General features: G+C 41.9%; 3 protein-coding genes across 5 annotated transcripts; all 3 read right to left on the minus strand.

The window, feature by feature from the left end:
- Nucleotides 1-10: 10 nt before the first annotated feature.
- Nucleotides 11-4,156, minus strand: LOC115745937 (inner membrane protein PPF-1, chloroplastic). Its single transcript, XM_048281162.1, has 12 exons — nucleotides 4,028-4,156; nucleotides 3,564-3,995; nucleotides 2,935-3,045; nucleotides 2,579-2,653; nucleotides 2,433-2,493; nucleotides 1,860-1,933; nucleotides 1,629-1,733; nucleotides 1,390-1,497; nucleotides 1,202-1,305; nucleotides 683-832; nucleotides 482-608; nucleotides 11-281 (listed from the first exon to the last, which is right to left on the minus strand). The coding sequence occupies exons 2-12, from the start codon at nucleotides 3,921-3,923 to the stop codon at nucleotides 171-173; spliced, it is 1,386 nt and encodes a 461-aa protein (XP_048137119.1). The 5' UTR covers nucleotides 3,924-3,995; nucleotides 4,028-4,156; the 3' UTR covers nucleotides 11-170.
- A 5,016-nt stretch (nucleotides 4,157-9,172) lies between these two features.
- Nucleotides 9,173-10,251, minus strand: LOC115745944 (WUSCHEL-related homeobox 2). The gene is given in 3 exon segments (XM_030681586.2): nucleotides 9,173-9,207; nucleotides 9,210-9,611; nucleotides 9,915-10,251. Coding segments are annotated over 3 exon segments (774 nt in total).
- Nucleotides 10,252-15,077: 4,826 nt separating this feature from the next.
- On the minus strand, nucleotides 15,078-19,441 carry LOC115745934 (U-box domain-containing protein 13-like). Of its 3 annotated transcripts, none has more exons than XM_048280380.1 (5): nucleotides 18,954-19,441; nucleotides 17,690-17,806; nucleotides 16,916-17,371; nucleotides 15,552-16,646; nucleotides 15,078-15,491 (listed from the first exon to the last, which is right to left on the minus strand). In XM_048280380.1, the coding sequence occupies exons 1-5, from the start codon at nucleotides 19,221-19,223 to the stop codon at nucleotides 15,366-15,368; spliced, it is 2,064 nt and encodes a 687-aa protein (XP_048136337.1). In that variant the 5' UTR covers nucleotides 19,224-19,441; the 3' UTR covers nucleotides 15,078-15,365. The 3 variants fall into 3 exon arrangements, with proteins under 3 accessions (XP_048136337.1, XP_048136336.1, XP_030537429.1); XM_048280379.1 differs by having other exon boundaries at nucleotides 15,078-15,521; XM_030681569.2 differs by having other exon boundaries at nucleotides 15,078-16,646; nucleotides 18,954-19,440.
- Nucleotides 19,442-20,586: the final 1,145 nt, after the last annotated feature.

Below are 20,586 nucleotides of genomic sequence, written 5' to 3' on the forward strand. Positions count from 1 at the left end.
TGAGAGTTGGTGAGTCAAGCAAGTAACTTAACTTTTGTTGATCGCATTAATTCACGAGATGAACGTGTGGGTGCCAATACAAAAAAAATGGCTATAATTTAGCTAAATACAACTCCCACAGATATACAAGGACTCATTGTAGACTACAAAAATATATTGAACAATCTAAATCATACAGCACGTTTCCGCTTTGACCTTTTGCTTCTCCTGGGCCGATTAAGACCTGGTGTCTGTTTGCTGCCAGTAGAAGCAGCATATGCTCCCTCCAAGACCTCTTCCCCCTGCAAGAAACGCTGAATTAGCTCCTATATGCTATATCTACATAATTACCATTAAGCAGAAAATGCATTTGCAAACTGCACTCCCCCACGAACAGATTCACCACTGGGGACTCCAATTTGCATTTTTGCCTCACCTAAAGTTTTTATAAAAGTTCTCCAATCAGCAATTTGCAAAAACCCATACGTTTACGTAGTTTTACCTTGTCTGGAGAATCTTCATCTGAACCATCTTCATCAGCATCTGATCTAGTCGCCCCATCGATGTCTTCTGACGACAGTGCCTTACTTATGTTTTTCTTCTTTTCTTCTTCCTTCAATTGCCTAAACCTGCCAATTGCAATTCCTTTCCAGTGAGACATCTTTGAAATAAGGCGGTAAAGATAGTTGCACCCAATAATGACCTTTCTCCTTGCTGCGTTGGCTGAGCACCAGATCGTTTAGCACGCCCAGCCGTAATGATGCCAGTCGCATTTTCACTCACAACAGGCTTTGCCCCTCCTAATTTGCGTAACCACACTTGTTGTGCCGTACTCAGGACATTGTTTGTAAACCTGAAATCAGTAATGCATTCCGCACAGCTCAATAGATAGAATAACTCAAAGGAAATGAAGTGCAACAGAAGAAATGAGGAAAAAATACCTTTTTTTTAAAAGCTTAAAGAGAATAACAACTATGATAGGGACATGCAACCACAAAGTATTGCGAAAAAAGTCCATGTGACAAAAATGCAATATCTAGGGATGCCACGTAGCAAACTTAAACCTCGAGAAACTTGTTTTCTCTGCATGTAATAAATACGATTGGTAGAAAATCACTCGAAAGGCCAAAAGAAAAAGAAAAAAAGAAGAAGAGAGAGACAGAAACACGCATCCAAATCTCAAACAAATTGCTTCAGGTATGTCAGTTGATAAGAAACCAACCAGTAAATTGATAATCCTGACGGGACGGACAAGGAGAAGTAACCAATCATCAGAGGAAGAAATTTAAAAACAAGCAGTGTGTTCTTTTGAGCTGGATCATCTGTCTGCAAAGAAAAAGTCAATAAGATTCTAATTCCTTAGGAATTAAATGACTTTGAGAGAAGCAAGAAGAGACTCAATTCTTTTACCTGAGGAGGTTTCATAATCTCCATCGACACGTACTGAGAAACAACAAGGAGGACAGGTAAAACTAGGTATGCCACAGTGTCATGCCAGCCCAATGGAGGATGACCATCCTGCATGTAAATTTTATCGTCAAATTCCTTACATGCACAAGAAAAGTCTTTCAAGTTAATTTTGGCATCTCGATTCTTAGTAATTCAACGTTGAAGAATGTAATAGGTGAAGCTCGAAAAATTCTGGTTACCACAAACGGGAAGAGCCAAGAAATGCCAGATCCACTTTGTCGAGCAGCAATTGTAGTAGGTCCACCCAAAGAGGGGATCCAAAAGAAACCTTCTGTTAATAATCCCTAGATTTGAAAGTACAAAAGTATCACCAACACAACTTGTGAATGATAAAAAGGGTATATGCTGACATCTGATTGGATCTGTACCATAATTGACACTGATATAGAAAGGTTCCCCTAAGTGGTTACCTCATTTGCCACATTAGAGAGAGCTTGATATAGACCTATCCAGACAGGTATGGTTGCTAGAGTTGGGAAGCATCCTGTAGATATAAAAGAAAGGATAACAGTATCAAATAGATTTGTGAAATTAAGGAGCAAGAATAATGACCCTAGTGACTATCAATGGAAGAAAGAAGAGAAGTAAGAAACCTACTTTGAAATGAACATATCATTATTCTACACAATAGAAACAGTGAAATGAACATTTCGTGACAACTGAGCAAAATGCTGAACCCCTACTTCCCAACATGAAAAGTGCTTTGCCTATTATACATCAATTCTTAGGGGAAGAAGTGACAACAGGCAGTATTGCTGTACAACCAGAATTACGTAAGTGCTGAAGCCAACATGATATCTTTGGTATACATAAAATGGCAACACCTTTTCTTTTGGTATGTGCCTTGCAAAACTGGGAAGATTTGAATATTGTTGTCCCAATGTTGACATAGACGCACCAACGTAACATATGTTTGTGGATAGGTGTGTGTATAACGCTTAATTGATTCGAAAGGGGAGAGAAGTTTCCTTGTCATTCCATACCTGCCAAAGGATTGACCCCAGCCTGCCTATATAGTCGTGATGTCTCAAGTTGTATTCTTTCCTTAGGAGAACAACAATAAAAAAGATGAAATAAGGAACCTACAGGAGAAACTCCAATGAATAAAGCCAAAAGGGATGCGCCTCACCTGATTTCCAGCATATCTTTGCTGGATAGCTTTGATTTTAGGTTGGAGATTTTGCATGGCCAAAGTAGATTCCACCTGCATATCCACAGATAAAATGAAGATGCAACTATCATTCCTAGAAAGATTCATGAAAAAAATCTTTGACAATGTCGTGGAGACTCCTTTCTTCACTAAGCAAAGAAACCTTCATTTCCAAAAGTCAGTCCTAAATTTATAGCCAACAGTAACAAAAGGGAGAAGAAATATTATACTTGATGACAGTCCATTCATCTTGGACGCCTAATTTCAGTTGATTGATGAAATAAGAGATCTCTGAGATCCAACATAGATATTCCAAATTGGCAGGAGGACTTTACCTGCTGCTTTGTCAAAGGTAACGTGGCAACCTTTACAATTACGGTGAGCAATATAATTGCGAAGCCGTATGCATAAGGGACATGCACCGTACTGAGTCCATCCTTCAACACCTGATTAAAAAACGAGAGAAATGTGTTTATCCCTGCCTGCTTTTCTAAGCGGCCATGTGAAAAAAGACCAAAGTATATGATCAATTTTATACACATTTCCAGAGATATCACTACTTCTACACTTACTCGAGCATTCCAAAACATATTTCAGTTTAATAACAGCAAAAGTTGAGAAGTAGTGACTATCAAAGAACTGTGATGAATATACTCCTCCCATGACCATGAAGCTGTTCGCATCCACATCAAATCATTCCGAGTTAAAATGGCTACTGTATCCACAACCAGCTCAGAGCATACAGTGTCTAGTTCATTTCCGCAACAGCTCAAGTTTGCCAAACATTCAAAGTGGCCCACAATACTTTCAAATCCAACATCCTTTCAACGAGTTCTCGTAATTTTGAATTTGAACGCATCAAAAATTGAAGTCTCCCGATCAAATTATCCGAACTCTGCGATCCAATTCTCCTTTATCAACAACCAGCCGATATAACAACTTCTAAGCATGCCATGAGTATTACCTTAAGAACGAACTCCATGGCATCGGATATGAATCCGAACCAGCCTCCATTCTTCTGCGCCGCGACATCCGTCGAGCTAGAAGCAGCCCCGGCGGCAGCTGAATCCGCCGCGACCGCAGCGTCAGCGAGCGTGTAGAGCAAGCTCTCAGCTCGGCTGAGCGCGGAAGCGAAATCGAGAGACGAAGGGTCGAAGGAGTGAACGGGAGGAATCTCGTGGAAGCTGAACTTCACTCTCGTGGTGGTGGTGGTGGTGGTGGCGAGCCTGCGGGGATGGGGAGGCGCGCGGAGGAAGCCATGGCGAGAGAGCGACGGGAGGGGCGTGCCCAGGAACTGCGGGGATGAGATTAGGGTTCTCGCCATGGGAATTGGAGGCAGAGAGTTGAAAATTCAGCTTCTCATGAGGAGGAGGAGCAGAGGAATGGTAGAGAGAGAGAGAGAGAGAGAGGGAGAGAGAGGGGTCCGCGTGTGGAGATGAGGCAGTGGCAGAGCAAAGACGAACGTTGTGCTTGGAATTCCTTTTTATATATTTTCCGGTATTATCCGTAGTTTTTCCCTGATTCTCCGGGAAAATGGAATCAAAGCCATTAGTGGATGCGGGGAAATTGCTGGTCGCGTTTCAGCCAATCGATGAGCTCCTCGCATATGCTTCTCCAGGGGCTCCGTGGTAAATTTGCGCATTCTCAAGACAATTTGTTTTTTTTTTTTTTTTGTCAGACTCAAGACAATTTGTCGTGGCTTAAAATTAGTTTGGAGAACAGAAGAGAGGAAATTCCAAGTTCCTAAAGTACTGTTTCCATATTTGAGATATTTCTTATTACATGAGAATTAAATTTCGAGAGAAAAGAAAATAGGCCGAGAAAAAAAATAATAAAATGGGAAATGCCCTTTTCACCGTCCGAAAAGCTGAGATTTTTTTGTATTAGATGAGAATTAAATTTCGATAGAACGGGAAACCAGCCAAGAAAAAGATCGAAAACTTTGGCCGGGGGCGTATTGATATGATAGGTATGTGGTAAAAAAGGAAAAATTCTCCGTCGGTCATTGGATTGATTGTTGAAAAGAAAAACAGATCATTGTTTGTCGAGATTTATCATAAAGTAATTATTTATGGAACACTTTCGCACCTTTTGGACTCCCAGCGACAAAGGAGAATTACCTTCTTTCGTAATTTGTTGCCCATTTTTTTTCATTTTGGTGAAACACAAATCATTCGACTTTCCATAAACATCAAAATGTTTGTTTTAATGTTAAAAGTTGTGAAAAGTTTACATAATTTGAAATGGATTTAAAATGTCCATGTTTGTTTTTATACATATGTGTATATATAGCTAGGGTTGAGCAGTTTCGGGTTCCCTGTAAATTCCACCTAAAACTTGGAATCTGGAATTTGGAACTTGCCCGTCATAACAAATTCCTCATTTTTTTTTAACCTCGAACCTATCTTGCATACCAGGACGGTTTTAAGATCTATTCGGGTTTCACCTATATTGTTAATTGAACTATTGCGGTGAACTATTACCTTTAATAACCACCATTTGCTGCTATAATGCACCGATCACGACTCATATTTAGACACGGGAATAAATATAAAACATTAATAAAGCAAATGTCTCAGTCTTAAATATCGCCGAAAATGGAGGCTTAAGCAAGACTAGAAGACCCCATCTCCCTTCCGTCCTTCAACCTGACCGCGTGTCTTCTTTGGTGCATTTGGAAGTCAAGAAAGAATTTCGTATTCAGAGAGGTCAGAAGCCTTACGCAGATAACCAAATCAACGAAGCGAAGACTATATTGGGAAGCTACGGAAAATAGAGTCCTAAAGATCGAAGCTTTATGCTAGATCGATTATCCTTACCTCCTAAATGGAGCTCACCGACTGGATCCGATTGGAAACTAAATGTGAATGCGTCGGCCGGAGGCGAGATCACCAACGGAACGATCACGGGTGTCCTTCGAGACTCGAGCGGGCTTCTACTGGACGAATTCGCCAGAAAGATCAAATCTCGCAAACCTCTGGTAGTTGAAGCGTAGGCATTGGTGGTCGGTTTGGAGTTCCTCAAAGCCAAAAAGGAGATGAAGGAAAAGAACCTTTTGGTGGTCATGGAGTTTGACTCCCAAAGTCTTGTTTGTGCGGTCAACAGTCAGTCAGAACAGTACTGAGAAGTTGAAAATCTTATTCGCGAAGCCTAGCAAATTCTAGCCCAAAGCCCAAATATCTCTCTGGTCCACTGCAAAAGAGAGGTCAATCAAGTAGCTGATTGGGTCGCCAGCAATTGTCATTGCTTATGGACCCGAACCTGAGTGATCAATCCACGACCAAGATGAAGCTTGGATGAAACTAAGTGGAGGTCCGAACCGACTGATATTGGAGAATTAGCGGATGAGTTGTGGCCAGGGGTGAAATGCCACTCGAACCCAGAGCTAGCTGGTTCTCCTCGAAATGCGTTGGGGGTTTTGAATAAAACGACCTTTTCATTTTTTTTTTCCTTTTTCAATAGATAAGGTTAACTGTATTTCGACCATTTGGGCCTCGTCCCCTCGCCAACCTCTTTGGGAGCTTCTTTGTGTTGATGCCCCTTGCTTGGGCTTTTATGTAAGAACTTTTAATAGCCAGTAATGTAGGTTAGTTTTTCCGATGAAAAAAAAAATAGTAGTTCCATATTACACACTCATCATCGAATGTAATTGAATACTGTAGGAATGCACGAAGACATATACCAAGAAAAATACAAACTTGTTATAGTCACGGGTTCTAGGTTCCACCCACCTAGAACCTATAATTTACCCATTGGAACAAGTCCCTAATTTTTAAAACTTAAAACATACTATGCATATCTTGAAATCTGGAATTAAACCAATCCCTACCAGTCCGATTCTAAGTTCTACCTTAGAACCATGCTCACCTTATATATAGACTAGCCGAGTGGAGCATGGGCACTCCACGTGGCCTAAGGTCCATGGATCGAGTTGGTATGACATCCGTTTTTGGCATCACTTTCTGCTTTTTTTTTTTTTTGGTCAGATTTTTATACTGTTTTAGTAAAAATAAAACCAGTCTTTTTCATCATTTTGCATTTTTATTTTTGTTTCTCTTTGTTTGTCCTTTTTTTTTCCGATTAATTAGAGACAAATTTAATTTGTTCTATAATTTCAGCATATTGCTGAAGCTACAGGTGTGCTTTGTTATTTTATATTTCCTAATTAACCATGTGTTTTATGATTATCATTTCATTATTTTTCCAACAGTTGTTTATTTGAAAATATTTTCCAATTAACTTCTATGTTTCTCGTATCTTATTTAAAGAAGTTATTGCTTGGATGCATTTTTATTTTTATTTTTTTTGTTGGAATTGCTTGGAAGTAATTGACTGTTTTTTCCTTTCCATTTTTTCGTTATATATCTTGAATTTTCAAATTTCATTTTTTTGATTTATTCCGGAGCGCGAGTATTTTCTCACTCCATATTTATCTATAGATGAACCAAAAGAATCTCTATTTATTATAATCTGCAATTTATTATCTTTTCTGTAGAATTTAGATTTGAAAATAGGATTTTTATTAGGTCCATTGCTGGCCTAAAAGGTAAGTTAAGACATTCGCTATTAGTTGTGGTTTGCGTATGATTCTATATCCATACACGGTCGATAGAACTTGTTTGAACTTCGGGCTACATGACATTTTCACAGCGAACCGGATCTAGGTTCTTCAAATACAAATCAAATGAACAAATGTTTCGCTAGGGTCATTTAGCAGATTAAATCACATTGAAAAATTCCATTGAGTTTCGCAGAACCGCGCCAGCAATTCCGGACGAGAATGTAGCGTCATATCCATTACACCTTTAACCACTAGTTTGGCCAAAAAATAACGTCGAGGAATTGCTGCATGTGGTGCCTTACGTTCTTCTCTTGGCTGTAGTATCAGAGACTAAAAGCACATTCGCCGCATGATTTATCAAGGTACATACTAAATGGACAACCTGCTCACATTCTATTGTAATTCTACTGTTCCAAAGTGAACTCAAGAGTTGAGAGATACGATCTTTCCCAAGAGCGACATGACCCTGATCTCTCTCGATCGGTTAATTTCTACTTCGAGATGAATTCTGCATTCCAATATAAGAGCAAAATAAAGTCGTACATTCTGTAGCTTCTTTTACCAAAGACCGAGTCACTTATGCAAGTTAGCATTTCCTGGCTGACACAAAAATGCTTAGGAGTTGTTTCGCCAGAAATGTCTCTCGCCACTAAACTATCTTTCACCAAAAGTCATTCTTCAGCTCTTAATCAAGCAAAACAAGGTTCTCGAGCCAATTCCGGACAGGAAGCGTCACGAGCAGAGAGACAACAACCAATTTTATTCGTACAGGAAAGCACAAACGCGAATCGTGCTGGAATTTAATGACAAGATTCGGTGATACAAACTTGATAACGTAACTAGATGTAAACAAACTTGGCTAGAATTGAATCAACTGCATAGCTTGAGAACACGAAAATACTATGATGGAAGTTAGTCGACAACACAATACTCATGATAGAGATACACCGCAAAATTTAATCAACATGTGAATCCGAAAGCTGCGATTACGAAAGATAAAGTGCGATCTTGGAATGTAAAAATAAAAATAAATTTGCTTGTTTTGTGCGTGGATATCTTTTCTGATGGATGATTGATGATATTTATAATGATCTAATGGCAATTGCCTCATTGGCGATTTTTTTCCGGCGGCTGCATTCCTTCGAGTAACCTCCATTGGTTACCTTCGTGTTCCAAAATTCCCGCAAGTATTATATCCATGCTCTCGAATTATTATCCTCTCTGTGAGTGAACTGCTTCACGATCTTCATGTGTCAACTGCTCCATGTCCCTTTATCTCGATGCTGAATGATAATTCTTCCCTCCAAAAATTCACGCCTTTGATTTCAACTGCCCTTGCTGATGTCAAGTTTCAAAATGATATGAGTATCTAGAAGCTATTTCAATAAACGTATTAGCGGCTGTTGATCACCCATCTCCGACGACTGAATATGTAGTATCGACGAACATGAACATCGACTGTCATATGTTAACTCGCGTGCTTACTAATATGTATATCGAGATTCACGTGTTATGCACACGAGATTGCCCATACTCGCATTCCATTCACGTATTCATCTTTGCTCACGTGCCAAGCATATGCTTTTTCACTATCAGATTATTAGTAGTTTTTGTCAAGGGGGGAGTATAGCTGAACATATATCCCTCGAATTTCACAAGGATACAGAATTTGAATTGACGAATGAAAGAATTGCGCCAATGCCGTGCTTGGTCTTGAGCAATCAGGCGTCCTTTTTGTCCCTGCATGCTACGTACTTACTCAATCCGATGGATCACCAATCACACCAACATGTCGGAAACCTGCATTGCGCTTGCACTTTCACCGAAACATTTCGAATAAACTAAACAGAGACACACAGATAACGACTGGAGAAGTCCATCTCTACATTCGCACCCCCGAAGCAGTATGTTCATGTTCAACATTCCCCAAAATAAAAAAGATGAGAAAATGAGAAATTGTCAAGCACTCTCCACTCCATCAGACATCTTCACTACCCACCATTCAGATGAACTTAATCTCTCTCGCAGAAGCATCCGTTCGCCGAGGAAAACCGAAAAAAGGCTGGTCACTGCTGTTGCCACCGTCTCTTGCCTCGTCCTCCGAAGAAGAAGCGGAGGTCATAGCCGAACAATCTTGATGAGCATGAGAACACTTTGTCATATCTCGCACGGCGTCGCCAGTTGGGTGCAACGGGAAGAGGTCCAGAGTTTCTTGATTTCTCTCGAAGGTGCTGTCGCTGTTGCTCTCGGCTGTTTGGTGGACGGTCAAATCATGATGATGTCCTTGGGGGTGCCCGGGATACGCGAAACCTGTACGGCAGAATGTTTTTGTTCTCTCCATGAAGTCAGTCCTCTGTCTCCTCTTGAAGCCGCAAGGAAGGAGCACCTTCGGGCACTGTGTGTACATCGTCCCTATGTCGCTCTGAGGCACGAAGTACGGTCCACAAACAGCTGAAACCAGATCAAGAAAACCTAATCAACCTCGGTAGACTTTTATGACCCCAAAAAAACCTCAGCGGCCATGACGACGTCAGCAAGAAAGAGACGCGTGAAAGGGAAAAAAGAGCCATGCATGTCCACGCGCGTCAGATACAATGCCAAATACAGAGATGAAAATGGAGGGTCATGGTACGATCAAGAAAGTCGATAGAATATCGTTCGTTCGACATCAAAACGAGGAACCCAGCGTGTATGTCGCTGCCGAAGTAGAAGCTTACGTGAGCAAAATGCATAAAGGAATGAATTAGGACGGACCATTTGGGCAAGGAGGATGGAAGGCGGGACGGGCAGACTTTTGGAAGTAGCGGTTGAGGTAAGCCAGGCTCTCCTGCTTGTCCTTCTGGCGCTGGCGGGCCTTGTGGTTCTGGAACCAGTAGAACACGTTCTTGCCCTCGATGTGGCCGTACGCCTTGAGCCTCCCCGTTATCTGCTGTATCTGGTCCGCCGTCGGCGTCCTTATCCCTTGCCTGTAGAGGCTCTCCAGTATGCCGATCTGCTCCTTCGTCGGGTTCCACCGCGAGCCCGCCGGCGAGCCCCCTCTGGAGCCGCCCGTGGCTTCCACGCGATGATGGTCGTCAGCACCGATCTCCATGATGAACTGGCAACTTCTTTTTTGTATCCCTCTCCAGTCTGTGTATGAAGAAGGTCTAGTCTAGGGTTTACACGAACAGACGCTCGGCAAGCCAGAATGTGAAACTTTTTAATGAGAGAGAATGAGGGGGAGGAGGAGTGTCTGTGTCACATGCTCGTTGCATGGTTCTTGTACTCTTGCACAACGAAGAAAGAGATAAATAGAGAGAGAGAGAGAGAGAGGGTCAAACAAAAAGGAGAGAGAAAGAAATTTAGGGCATTGACATGCGTATTGTATTTTGTGCAGAAAATCTCTGAAAACATGGCGGGTAGCGGCTGGAGGAGGAGGGTCTCAAAAGTTTTTTTTTTTTTTTGGTAACGTAGGATTGTTCCATATATATATATATATATATATATATATATATAAATGAAGGTCTCGGGAATGACAGAGGACAGAGAGTGGGGGGAGAACATAGGTTACGCCATTGAAGGAAAGCAAGGGCAAGAGGGTAAATACCGGGAAAGGGACAGCCGGTTGGGCTGTAAGGAAGTAGGGAGGAGCTACTGCTACTGCTACTGCTGCGGGGCCTAGAGCTAGGGCTTTGGGAATTGAAGAAGTTGGAGCAGAGACAGAGATGGAGTTGAAACGTCTTCCTGGGTTCTTGTCTTTTGCTCTCGTTCTCTCTTTCTTGGCTGCCTCTTCGCCTACTCTACCTCCTCAATGGTCTTTCTTAACACCAACTCCGTTCATGACCCTTTCGAGTTCCATTCCCATTTGCCTTGGGAGAAGAAGATAAAAACACAGAGCTGCAAGCAATGATCAATTCGAGCGACAGTTTTTTTTTTTTTTTTGTATGCATAAGTTCTGATTAGAGAACTTCTTCTCTTCGATCTTCTTTTGGAAATTAAAATCATCCGAATTCAGATGAGCAATCTTGTCTAAGTTCCCACTTCAAGTCGTCTTGCTCGATCGATTTTGAATTGGCAGTGATTTTGAGCAGTGATTAGGCTATTTTTGGCAAAGATACATTGCAGTACCTTCGAGTCCGCAAAACTAAGTTGCTAGATTTTAACGCTTCATATTTTCAAATCCTTCCTAGTATATATTCGGGTTACTTACGGGCTAAAGGAGCTACTAGCCCGATATTCTAATAGTCTTGTCATTATTTCTAGCACCACGATTTTTCAATTAATGAGTGCTTTAAGCAAAACACGCGGTAATGGTGTGTAGATAGATGATGAGAAATAACCGACGATCTTGTCGGGCTATCATGTAAGCAACTTTCACGGGCTAATTACTTGAACAGTTGATCTAAAATCACCATGGGTCTATTTCAGTAAAATACATAGAAAGAATAATCTAGGTATTATAGATAATTATCCGATCATCTAGCTCATGTGAATGTTGCTAGGCATATTTGTACGAAAACTTAGAGTGTATAGAGCTAATTTAGGGTGTTGCTAGCCTGACTGTTTGACGGTCGGAGGCCAATCACAAATTTTTCTTCTCTCCAATAAAAGTCTAAGAGCGTTGTTGGGACACAAAGCAAAACTCAGGTCCATCTCTCTTTTAAAGAAAATGTGTGGCTAACAAAGAACCGTCACTTCGCCATTCTACGGAGGACGGTCATCTCATCATTACACTATAATATATATATATATGGCATGATAGTTGTTGTTTATATTGAAACATCGCCACAATCACTATCTTGCGAAAAGCATTACAAATGAAACAAATAACCATTCGCCTAATGACGTGACACCATCATTGTGTGCATTCACAATATTTGTGATAAGAAGAACGCGAACGGATATAATCTATTACACGATGCGCGCCAACAAATGAGAGTATTATGTGGAGAATGTCATGTCATACGTGTTAGTCCCAAGATATGCAAACAAAATGCGAAGTTTACTTAGTATGAAATTAGAGGAGATTTAAGCAATGTGAAATGCTTGAAGAATGAGCAAAAAGAATGTTTCAAACAAGAGAAATAGCAGTTGAATCTATTTTCTTCAATAGCTTCGAAGAGGAGAAGGAACAAGACATTGCATCACAGAAACCTTTACTAATAACAATCCAAGCAAAAGTAAAAGAGAAGACCAAAAAGCCATCTGATCCTAGTGCTTATCCCCATTCACGGAACCGCAAAACCTCCTTAATGTCTTCACACGTAACAGGAGCAACAAGGCTTTGCTGTAAATGTTAAGGCAATGTTACTGTGAAAAATCATTTAGAGCAGATAAAGAAGTATTAGAGCATACTGAATCATGAGAACGAAGAAGTAACTGGTAGCGGGAGATGGCAACAACAATTGTTCACATGACCTTCAATTTCACACCTGTCACAGAAAAGCACGGGTAACCTTCGAGCAGAGAGGTGACGATTTGGGAAAGAAAGAAGGGTGAGGCGTGATTGCATGAGACGTGAGAGAGAGAGGCCACGGGGAAGAAAGTTTGAGAAAGAAAGAAGGAAACATTACATTTAGGGTTACGTTTAAAAGATTTAACAAAAAAAAAAACTAGAATCGACCGATCTAGTCCGGAGGGTCCAATCCAATCCAGTCCTATACCCTTAGAACCGAAAATTGGACCGCTCGGCCACCGATTCTAATTTTAAGGATCGAGAACTAAACCTCCGTCCTCTAGAATCGGGAATCGGACTACCAATCCGGTCTAATTGGGTCTGATTTGCTCACCCCTAGTACATATATTTATATATCACATGATTGTTGCTGTCTATACAGAAACATTGCCGCAATCACTATCCAGCGAAATGCGTTACGAATGAAACGAATAACCAACTATCAATGTGTGCATGTACAATTATTTACGGTATGAAGGATGCGAACGGATATAATATATTACATGATGAGCGCCAATAAATGAGAGTATTATGTGGAGAATGTCATGTCATATGTGTTAGTCCCAAGATACGCAAACAAAATGGGATGTTTACTTAGTATGAAATTAGAGGAGATTTAGGGCATCCATGGTAACGAATTCGATTTTCTGATTTTGTTCTCCGAAACAAAAAAATGATGAGAAACATGTTTGGTAAGGTAAATGACACTCGATTCGATTCTATTTTCGAGAATAGTTTTGGAGTAAAAATAAGAATAAAAAAAATTGATTCTGAAAAAAAGAATCATTTTTCATAAATACAAGATAGTATGAAGTTCCACATTTCTCATTTTTCCCTTTCGGTTCTCTCATCATTTTCCCTTGACCTAACAAGTTAATTTTGTACAGTTACCAAACAAGTTCCGATATTCTCTAAAACTCATACAAGAAACTGAATCGGAAAAAATCAATTCTAATCAAAATTACATTTTCGGAAGAGAATCGTTGCCATGCAAGAGCTAAAAGCGAAATGGTCGAAGAATGAGCAAAAGGAATGTTTCAAATATGAAGTACACAAACTCATAAGAAATTGTGTTAAAGTTGAGGGGTTTCTGCTTTTTTCCATCTTTTTTCTTCTTCTTCTTCTTTTTTTCGAAAACTATGAATAGCAAAACTATTTGTCCCGCACGCCAATCAATGAATAAACGAAGGAGTTGGGTCGTGAACGGAGTTAAGTTTTGGGGGTAGCTTTTGTCGTGTTGTTACGGCGTTATGAATACGATCAGGTGCCGCCACCTATCAGCGCCGCCTTGTTCGGCGCGACCTCCAAATCGCAGCCCCAATTTCCCGCACCGAATAAGATGCAGATGCAGATGCAGACGGACGCTCCCCCGATTTCTTTATTATCTCTCTCTCTCTCTCTCTCTCTCTCTCTCTCTCTCTGACCATTGCAGTTGCACTCTCTCTTCCTTTTTCTATTTGGTCAGCAGTCAGCACACGACAAATTCTATTTTTGACCCGACGTGTTTGGCGAAAAGCGGTGAAGAGAGAGTGCCATGCAGATGCAATCTGGATCCTCAGTTTCGTAATTGGAGCAGACTGATGGAGGGAGAAAAAGGTCTTTGACTTTGTTGGGCCTAATTATCCAAAACATCATCTAAATTTTCGGATCTAATTTCAATTTCATTTCCAACCCTTTCTTTTCTTGCCTGAAATAAAATCATAAACTCTCGCTCTTATCTCAAATCTATTCGCGCTACCCATCCATATAAAAATTGACGTTAATCGTCCAAAAATCTACATGTAGCAGATTCAGCACGACCTACATGTAAAATCTTCCTTTAACTTAGTTGTGGGATTTTTTTAAAGTGGGTCATGAATGAAAATATGCATCACATACTTTTGAATTTTTACACGGAGGGTTAATGAACAGATTTAAGATTAGGGTGAAAGTTCTTCTTCTTCTTCTTTTTTTTTGGTAGATTTTTACAGTTAGGCCAATTTCGTTATTCTATGATCCTCATGTCAAGCATATAATGTGCATGCCATCATAAAAAAGACATACACATGCGACAGAACCCAAGTTCGCATAAATTGATGTTAGTCAAACCTATTGTAACCAGAAGTCGGACGACCAAAATACGCACAAGTTTTAACTGTGCCACACCTTTTTTTTTTCCATTCATGCCACATTTTGTTCGCAACTTTTTACCATTAGTTTTTTTTTTTATAATATTACCATTAGTTCACTGTGAAAGAACTACCATCAGATGGGTATTCTCGTCCTAAAGAAAATGTCTATTCACCGTTAAACAGATTCCATTCCTTAGCTCTAGAGACTCCATCGGCCTTCTTTCTCGGACGACGACGCCCATCTATCTATTCCAAATTGCATGGTAGGGAAGATCTTCCTGCTCGAAGCAAACTCCATTTCACTTCTTTTTTTTTTTCACATGGTTTTTCCCCTTTCCACAGGGCCACCACTAAAGAAATACAAATCCCGTATGAAGGAATAATACCAGAATACATGACATCCCTTCCACTTAAAAAGGTAGAGGATGATCCCAGTTTTACATCTTTAATAGTACATTTGCATCAATGTCGGACACATCAGAACTCGCGGCTTTTCTTTCACCATCCATTCGTTGTCAAAACGGCACAGACCAATGAATTACTTGCTTCACAGGTGGGCAGGCGATCTTCCACCTCCCCCTTTGACGTAAAACACTTCTGAATAAGTCAAAATCAAATCACAATCACGAAGAAAAAGCACAAAGGAGGTGACGCATAGCTTCAGTTATCGTTATCAACTACATTTGCTGTCAAAGGCAGCTCTGAAGGCTGAGTGTCGGCCCCAGCCTCGATGTCAGCCTGTACCTGAACCTGAACCTCAGTCTCAGTCTGTACCTGAACCTCGACCTCGGTCTCACTCTGTACCTGAACCTCGGCCTCGGCTTCAGCCTGTGCCAGAATCTCGGCCTCGGCTTCGGCCTGTGCCCGAGCCTCCTCCTGCTGCTCAATGAAACGGCTCAATCGCTCAAGCAATTGAGCAGCCTTCCGCTTCCCTCTGTCCGTGCCATTTTGTGCCAATTCCACCAGTGGGTCCATGATTCCAATTTCCTTTGCCTCTAACAGATGATACTGATCTCCAGCACAAAGATGCACCAAAACAGCAGCCGCGTTCTCCTTGTTCCTAGGAGAACCAACGCGAATAAATTCTACGAGAACTGGCACTGCCTTTGCAGCACCGATGGCAGCCCTCCCTTCAGTATGACTGGCTAATATCGCCAGTACAGCCAGTGCCTCATCCACCATACTGCCTTCAGGTTCAGTTAGAAGCTGCATCAGTGTGGGTACAATGCCAGCCCTAACAGCCTTCCCCTTATTACCTTGATAAATGCACAAATTAAAAAGAGCTGTTGCAGCATCCTTCTTCCCCCTCTGGGTTCCCTCGTTTAGAAGCAACACGAGTGGAGGAATTGCACCAGATGCACCAATTGTTACTTTATACTCATCTACAACTGAGAGGCTGAAGAGTGTGGCCGCTGCATTTTCCCGCGCTTCCATACTCCCAGTCCTCAGAACAAGGACTATGCCTGGAACGGCTCCAGAGGAGACAATATTACCTTTGTTCTCATCACATATTGAAAGGTTGAGAAGTGCTGTGACAGCATGCTCTTGGATGCGCGAGTCGGGAGTTGAAAGAAGGCGTACAAGGAAGGGAATTGCACCTGCTTCAGCAATGGCAACACGGTTATCTGCATTACGCTTTGCAAGAAGGCGAATCTCACCTGCAGCTGACCGCTGTTCCTCAGGATTCCCACATGCAAGCTTGCGCAGGAGAAGTTCAATCTTAGCACATTCAGCAGGGAAGCAGGTTGAGATAGTTTTAGTGGGTCGAGAGCTGCTGGGTGGTTTGGGTGGCTCAATGCCATTAACCTCACACCATTGAGCTATAAGGCTGCGAAGGACATAGTTGGGTGTAAGAGTTGTGCTAGAAAGGTTTTGCTGTGTCTTTGGACATGTCCTATGACCCGCTTCCAGCCATTTCTCAATGCATGAGCGTTCATAGGTCTGCAGCAGAAAAAAGAGTGATCAGTACATAAGGACTGTGATTATGCGCAAACCAAAAAACTAGGCGCATCCCTGCAGGCAAGGGTGGGCAGAAAAATCTGTGTCTATATCGTACTATGTGTTAGCCTGCTCAAAAGTAGAAGTTTTGCACTTTGGTGATTTTAACGTATGCTAACACAAGATCCTAGAGTTGCTAAGGATTCCCATGATAGTGAAAGTGCAACCTAGTCATGACCCCACAACGCAGGAAGAACCAGTAATGCATGTACCTGGCCTGTTGACACGATAACAGGATCCTTCATCAACTCTAAGGATATTGGGCAACGGAAATCATCTGGGATGACCTGTGTATTTTGATTGTTATCGACTGATGATTGCCCACTGGAACTGGGAAAAACATTTTTTTCGCCAGTAGGCGGATCCATGTCAAGGTTCTCTGTCTGCACAAAGTCTTTAATTTTCTTCAGCAACATTGATATCTTCTCAATGCTCTCGCCAGGATCTCCACCACTTGCACAAACCATCTCATGTAGAGCCAGTGACTCCTGCTTAAGGTCAGCAATCTTCATTAACTCTAGCTTTTCAACCAATCTCCTTAAGACAGCTGGTTCCGAGGTTGTGTCACTACTCTGGTTATAAAGGGCTAAGAGCTCTTCATACAACTCGACATCAGGTGAATCAACTCTTCCTTTAGCTCTTCTAAATTGTCCAAGGACGAGCTCAACCTGGAAGCCAAAAGGTTAGATACTCTTCATTGAAGTATCGAAACTAAAAACTGAAAGTTAAGAGTTCCAATGCCTTGCAAGAGAAGTATTCTTAATATGTAATATTGGCGATAAAGAAGGTTTGAAATAGATGAAGTTCCACTCTTGCATGGCCAATTTGTCAGTCTTAGTACTAACCAGCATATGTAAGGGTATATGTAACAAGGAGATTCCACAAAAATTATGTCAACTTAACCAGATAAATACACACTACATAGTTTAACCGTAACCACATCCCGGATAACTGAAAAGAACAAGCTTTCAAGGATGAAATCTTACCTGTTCCTTGACTTCATCTGATATGTCCAGGTTTTCATAGGAAATTCCACTTAGAGCTTGTTCCAGTTGGGAGGTCACCTCATGATATTTATTCATAATCTGCTCCCTTTCTAAGACCTGTAAGAGGAGTGGAAAAAAAAATATAGTTTGAGAAATGAAAATTCAAAAGACTAAATTCATGGAACGAATCATGTGTTACAGTAATTAGACAGCCCTTCTTTGATCCTTCATCCAGAGAAATTGAATGACTAATTTAACAGCAGATAAGTGTATAACCGTGTATGCAAGCCCTGTTGTAGTGCAATTAGAAAAGTTGCATTTGGCTGACACTCAGCATCACCAGTTGAATGTGAGAAAGAGAGAGAGAGAGAGGCAAGAAAAGAGTGGTTTTATGGGGCTGCACTGGTACAAACACAAATGTGGTTGCACTTCATTCAGTGAGAGACTTCATAGAATTTACAGAGGTAACACAACTCAGTGATGGATATTCCAACTACCAACCCTGCAACCCTTCTTTCCCAAATGCCAATTCACTGTACAGATACAATTTCTGGAAAGCTGCCTAAATCTTCATAAAATTTTATAACAAGCAGGATATTCTCATGCAGTTGAGGCATAAGGCATTAAAAGAAGCAACGCCACTGAAATTGTAAGGAAGAATCAACTTCTTCCTTCCTCCTGGTCTTTCAATGCCAAACACCCAGAACCATAAATCAACCTCAGCCATTAAGAGCGTCAGCAATTTCCACTATCATCATAAGCTACTAAGCTCATAGATGTAGCCCATGCTTCAAAAAGGCCAAACATGTTAACAACAAATCTACAAGACGCTCCTCTTGGCATTTGATACTACCGATTATAACCAAGACCATCGCTCTGATTTTGCATCTTCTGTCCTCAGACAGTGTGACACCTTTGGTCGATATGCGTCTAACTAGTTATCTGCAAAAATGTATTAAATACCACCTATTCTACCTCTAGGAGCTTCTATTCAAGCTAAGTTGCAATGGTCCGCTCCTATTGTAGACTCTCAATTGAATTTTTCCCAGAATTGACCCCAGAAAAGGCAAAACTCCACTAAAATTTGACATCAAAGCAACATGAATGGGGATGTGAGGGCAACGTGCAAACCACTCAAAATGGCTTTGACATGTGAAAGTTCCTCGGAACTCTAAGGGAGGAGCAACAGAATCCAATAGACCAAAAACAATCGATCACCCAAAGAGCACATAGAAACTGCGAGCGCGAAATGAACGGCACGCACCACGTAAATTTTGCTCCCTTCGGTCCCAAACCTCAGCAACTCCTTCGCGGAACTCAAAGCTCCCAGGAGAGAGGCGAGAGCTCTGATCGTCCCTTCGGGCATTGACTCCTTGCTGTCCTTAATCTCTTCGAACAATGGAGTCAACAGCTTCAATCTCCGGGCCAGATTGCAGTATTGCTTCTTGATCGTGCCTCTGTAACCCGAGATGGAAGCTATCTCGTTGACTGCGTCGATCACGCTCTGAGCCAACGCTCCTTTGTCCTCCTCCATGACTCGCTCTCCGAATTGGGCGGAGAAGAAAACACACTCCCGGCGAGAGTCTCTGAGGAACGAAGCTGTTGGCTTTATTAAGAGGTACGCGAGCTTCCCGTGCGCTAAGGTCGAAGCGATGGGAGGTCATCGCTGTCGCAGGCCATGCCGGACTCCATTTGAGAGGGAGAGAGGGAGAGGTAGCAAAGCTCTTTAGGTCTGGAAGTCAGAGAGAATTGGAAAAATCAAGCAAAACCTGCTTTTTTTTCGACCAAAAAAAAAGAGAAAAATAAAATTGGCTAGCCCTCCTAGCCGAGTGCAGAACTGATGAGACGACTGGAGTCGGCTCGGCTCGGCTCGGCTGAGGTTAGGTTATTGCGTGTTAGAAGTTAGAAGAAGATGGATTTAGATTTGAGTTGGGTTGGTTGGACCGGTTAAACTAATCGGGTTAAGAAGGCTGAGCCTGAGCAAATCGAAATTTCTACGGCGTGCTCTCTAGAGGTGGGCCCGCCCACGCCTGTTTAGAACCGATCTTATTGGAAGTGAAAGATGGGTGGGGCCTTTTTTGGTTTTTTTGGGTCAGACAAGATGGGTCCGACCCAAAAAATAAAAAAAGATGGGTGGGTTTTTTCCCCTTCATTTTCGCTCGTAGCCGATCTCATGGCTGACCATCTGTGAGGGCTGGCGAGGTGGTCGACCATGCCCTATAGGGGTGTGCAAACGGGACTGGATAGGCCCGGACCAACCCGGGACCGGCCCGAACCGGCCGGGTTGGTCCGGTCCCCGGTCCCAATAAATGGGACCGGTGACTAGGCGGTCCGGTCCTCGGGTTTCTTGCATTGGGGCCGGACCGGCCCGGCCCGGACCGGACCGCTAATAATATATAATTATTTATATATAAATATATACAATTGCAAAAAAAAATTAAAAACAAAACAGAATAATAAAAGTCTATCGCCCATTTTTTTCCCCAACCTTGCATGGTCGCACTCTCTTCCTCAAGACTCTCTTTTTAGTCTTATTTTCCATCTTTTTTTGGTCATCTTTTCTCCCTGCAGGCTTTTTTGAGTGCGGTTGGTGATGTTTTTATCATGTAATGGCTGGATTTGATATTGAATTCGAACATTTTGGTCAAGTTCGTCGATCATAAAAGTCATAGCGAGTCGCTATGTTTTTACCATGGCATAATTTATTAAGTTGACTAGATTTTCAATAGTTAAAGGTCCTCTTGGGTCGGGACCGAGACCAGGCCGGGACCGGCCCGGACCAGGACCAGCGGTCCCGGCCCGGTCCTTGGTCCCGAAAATATGGGGGCTGGGACTACGGTCCGGTCCCCGGTTCCATGCGGGGACCGGACCGGCCCGGACCATGCACACCCCTAATG

This window comes from Rhodamnia argentea, chromosome 6 (genome assembly GCF_020921035.1).
Source record: "Rhodamnia argentea isolate NSW1041297 chromosome 6, ASM2092103v1, whole genome shotgun sequence".
Lineage (NCBI taxonomy): Eukaryota > Viridiplantae > Streptophyta > Magnoliopsida > Myrtales > Myrtaceae > Rhodamnia > Rhodamnia argentea.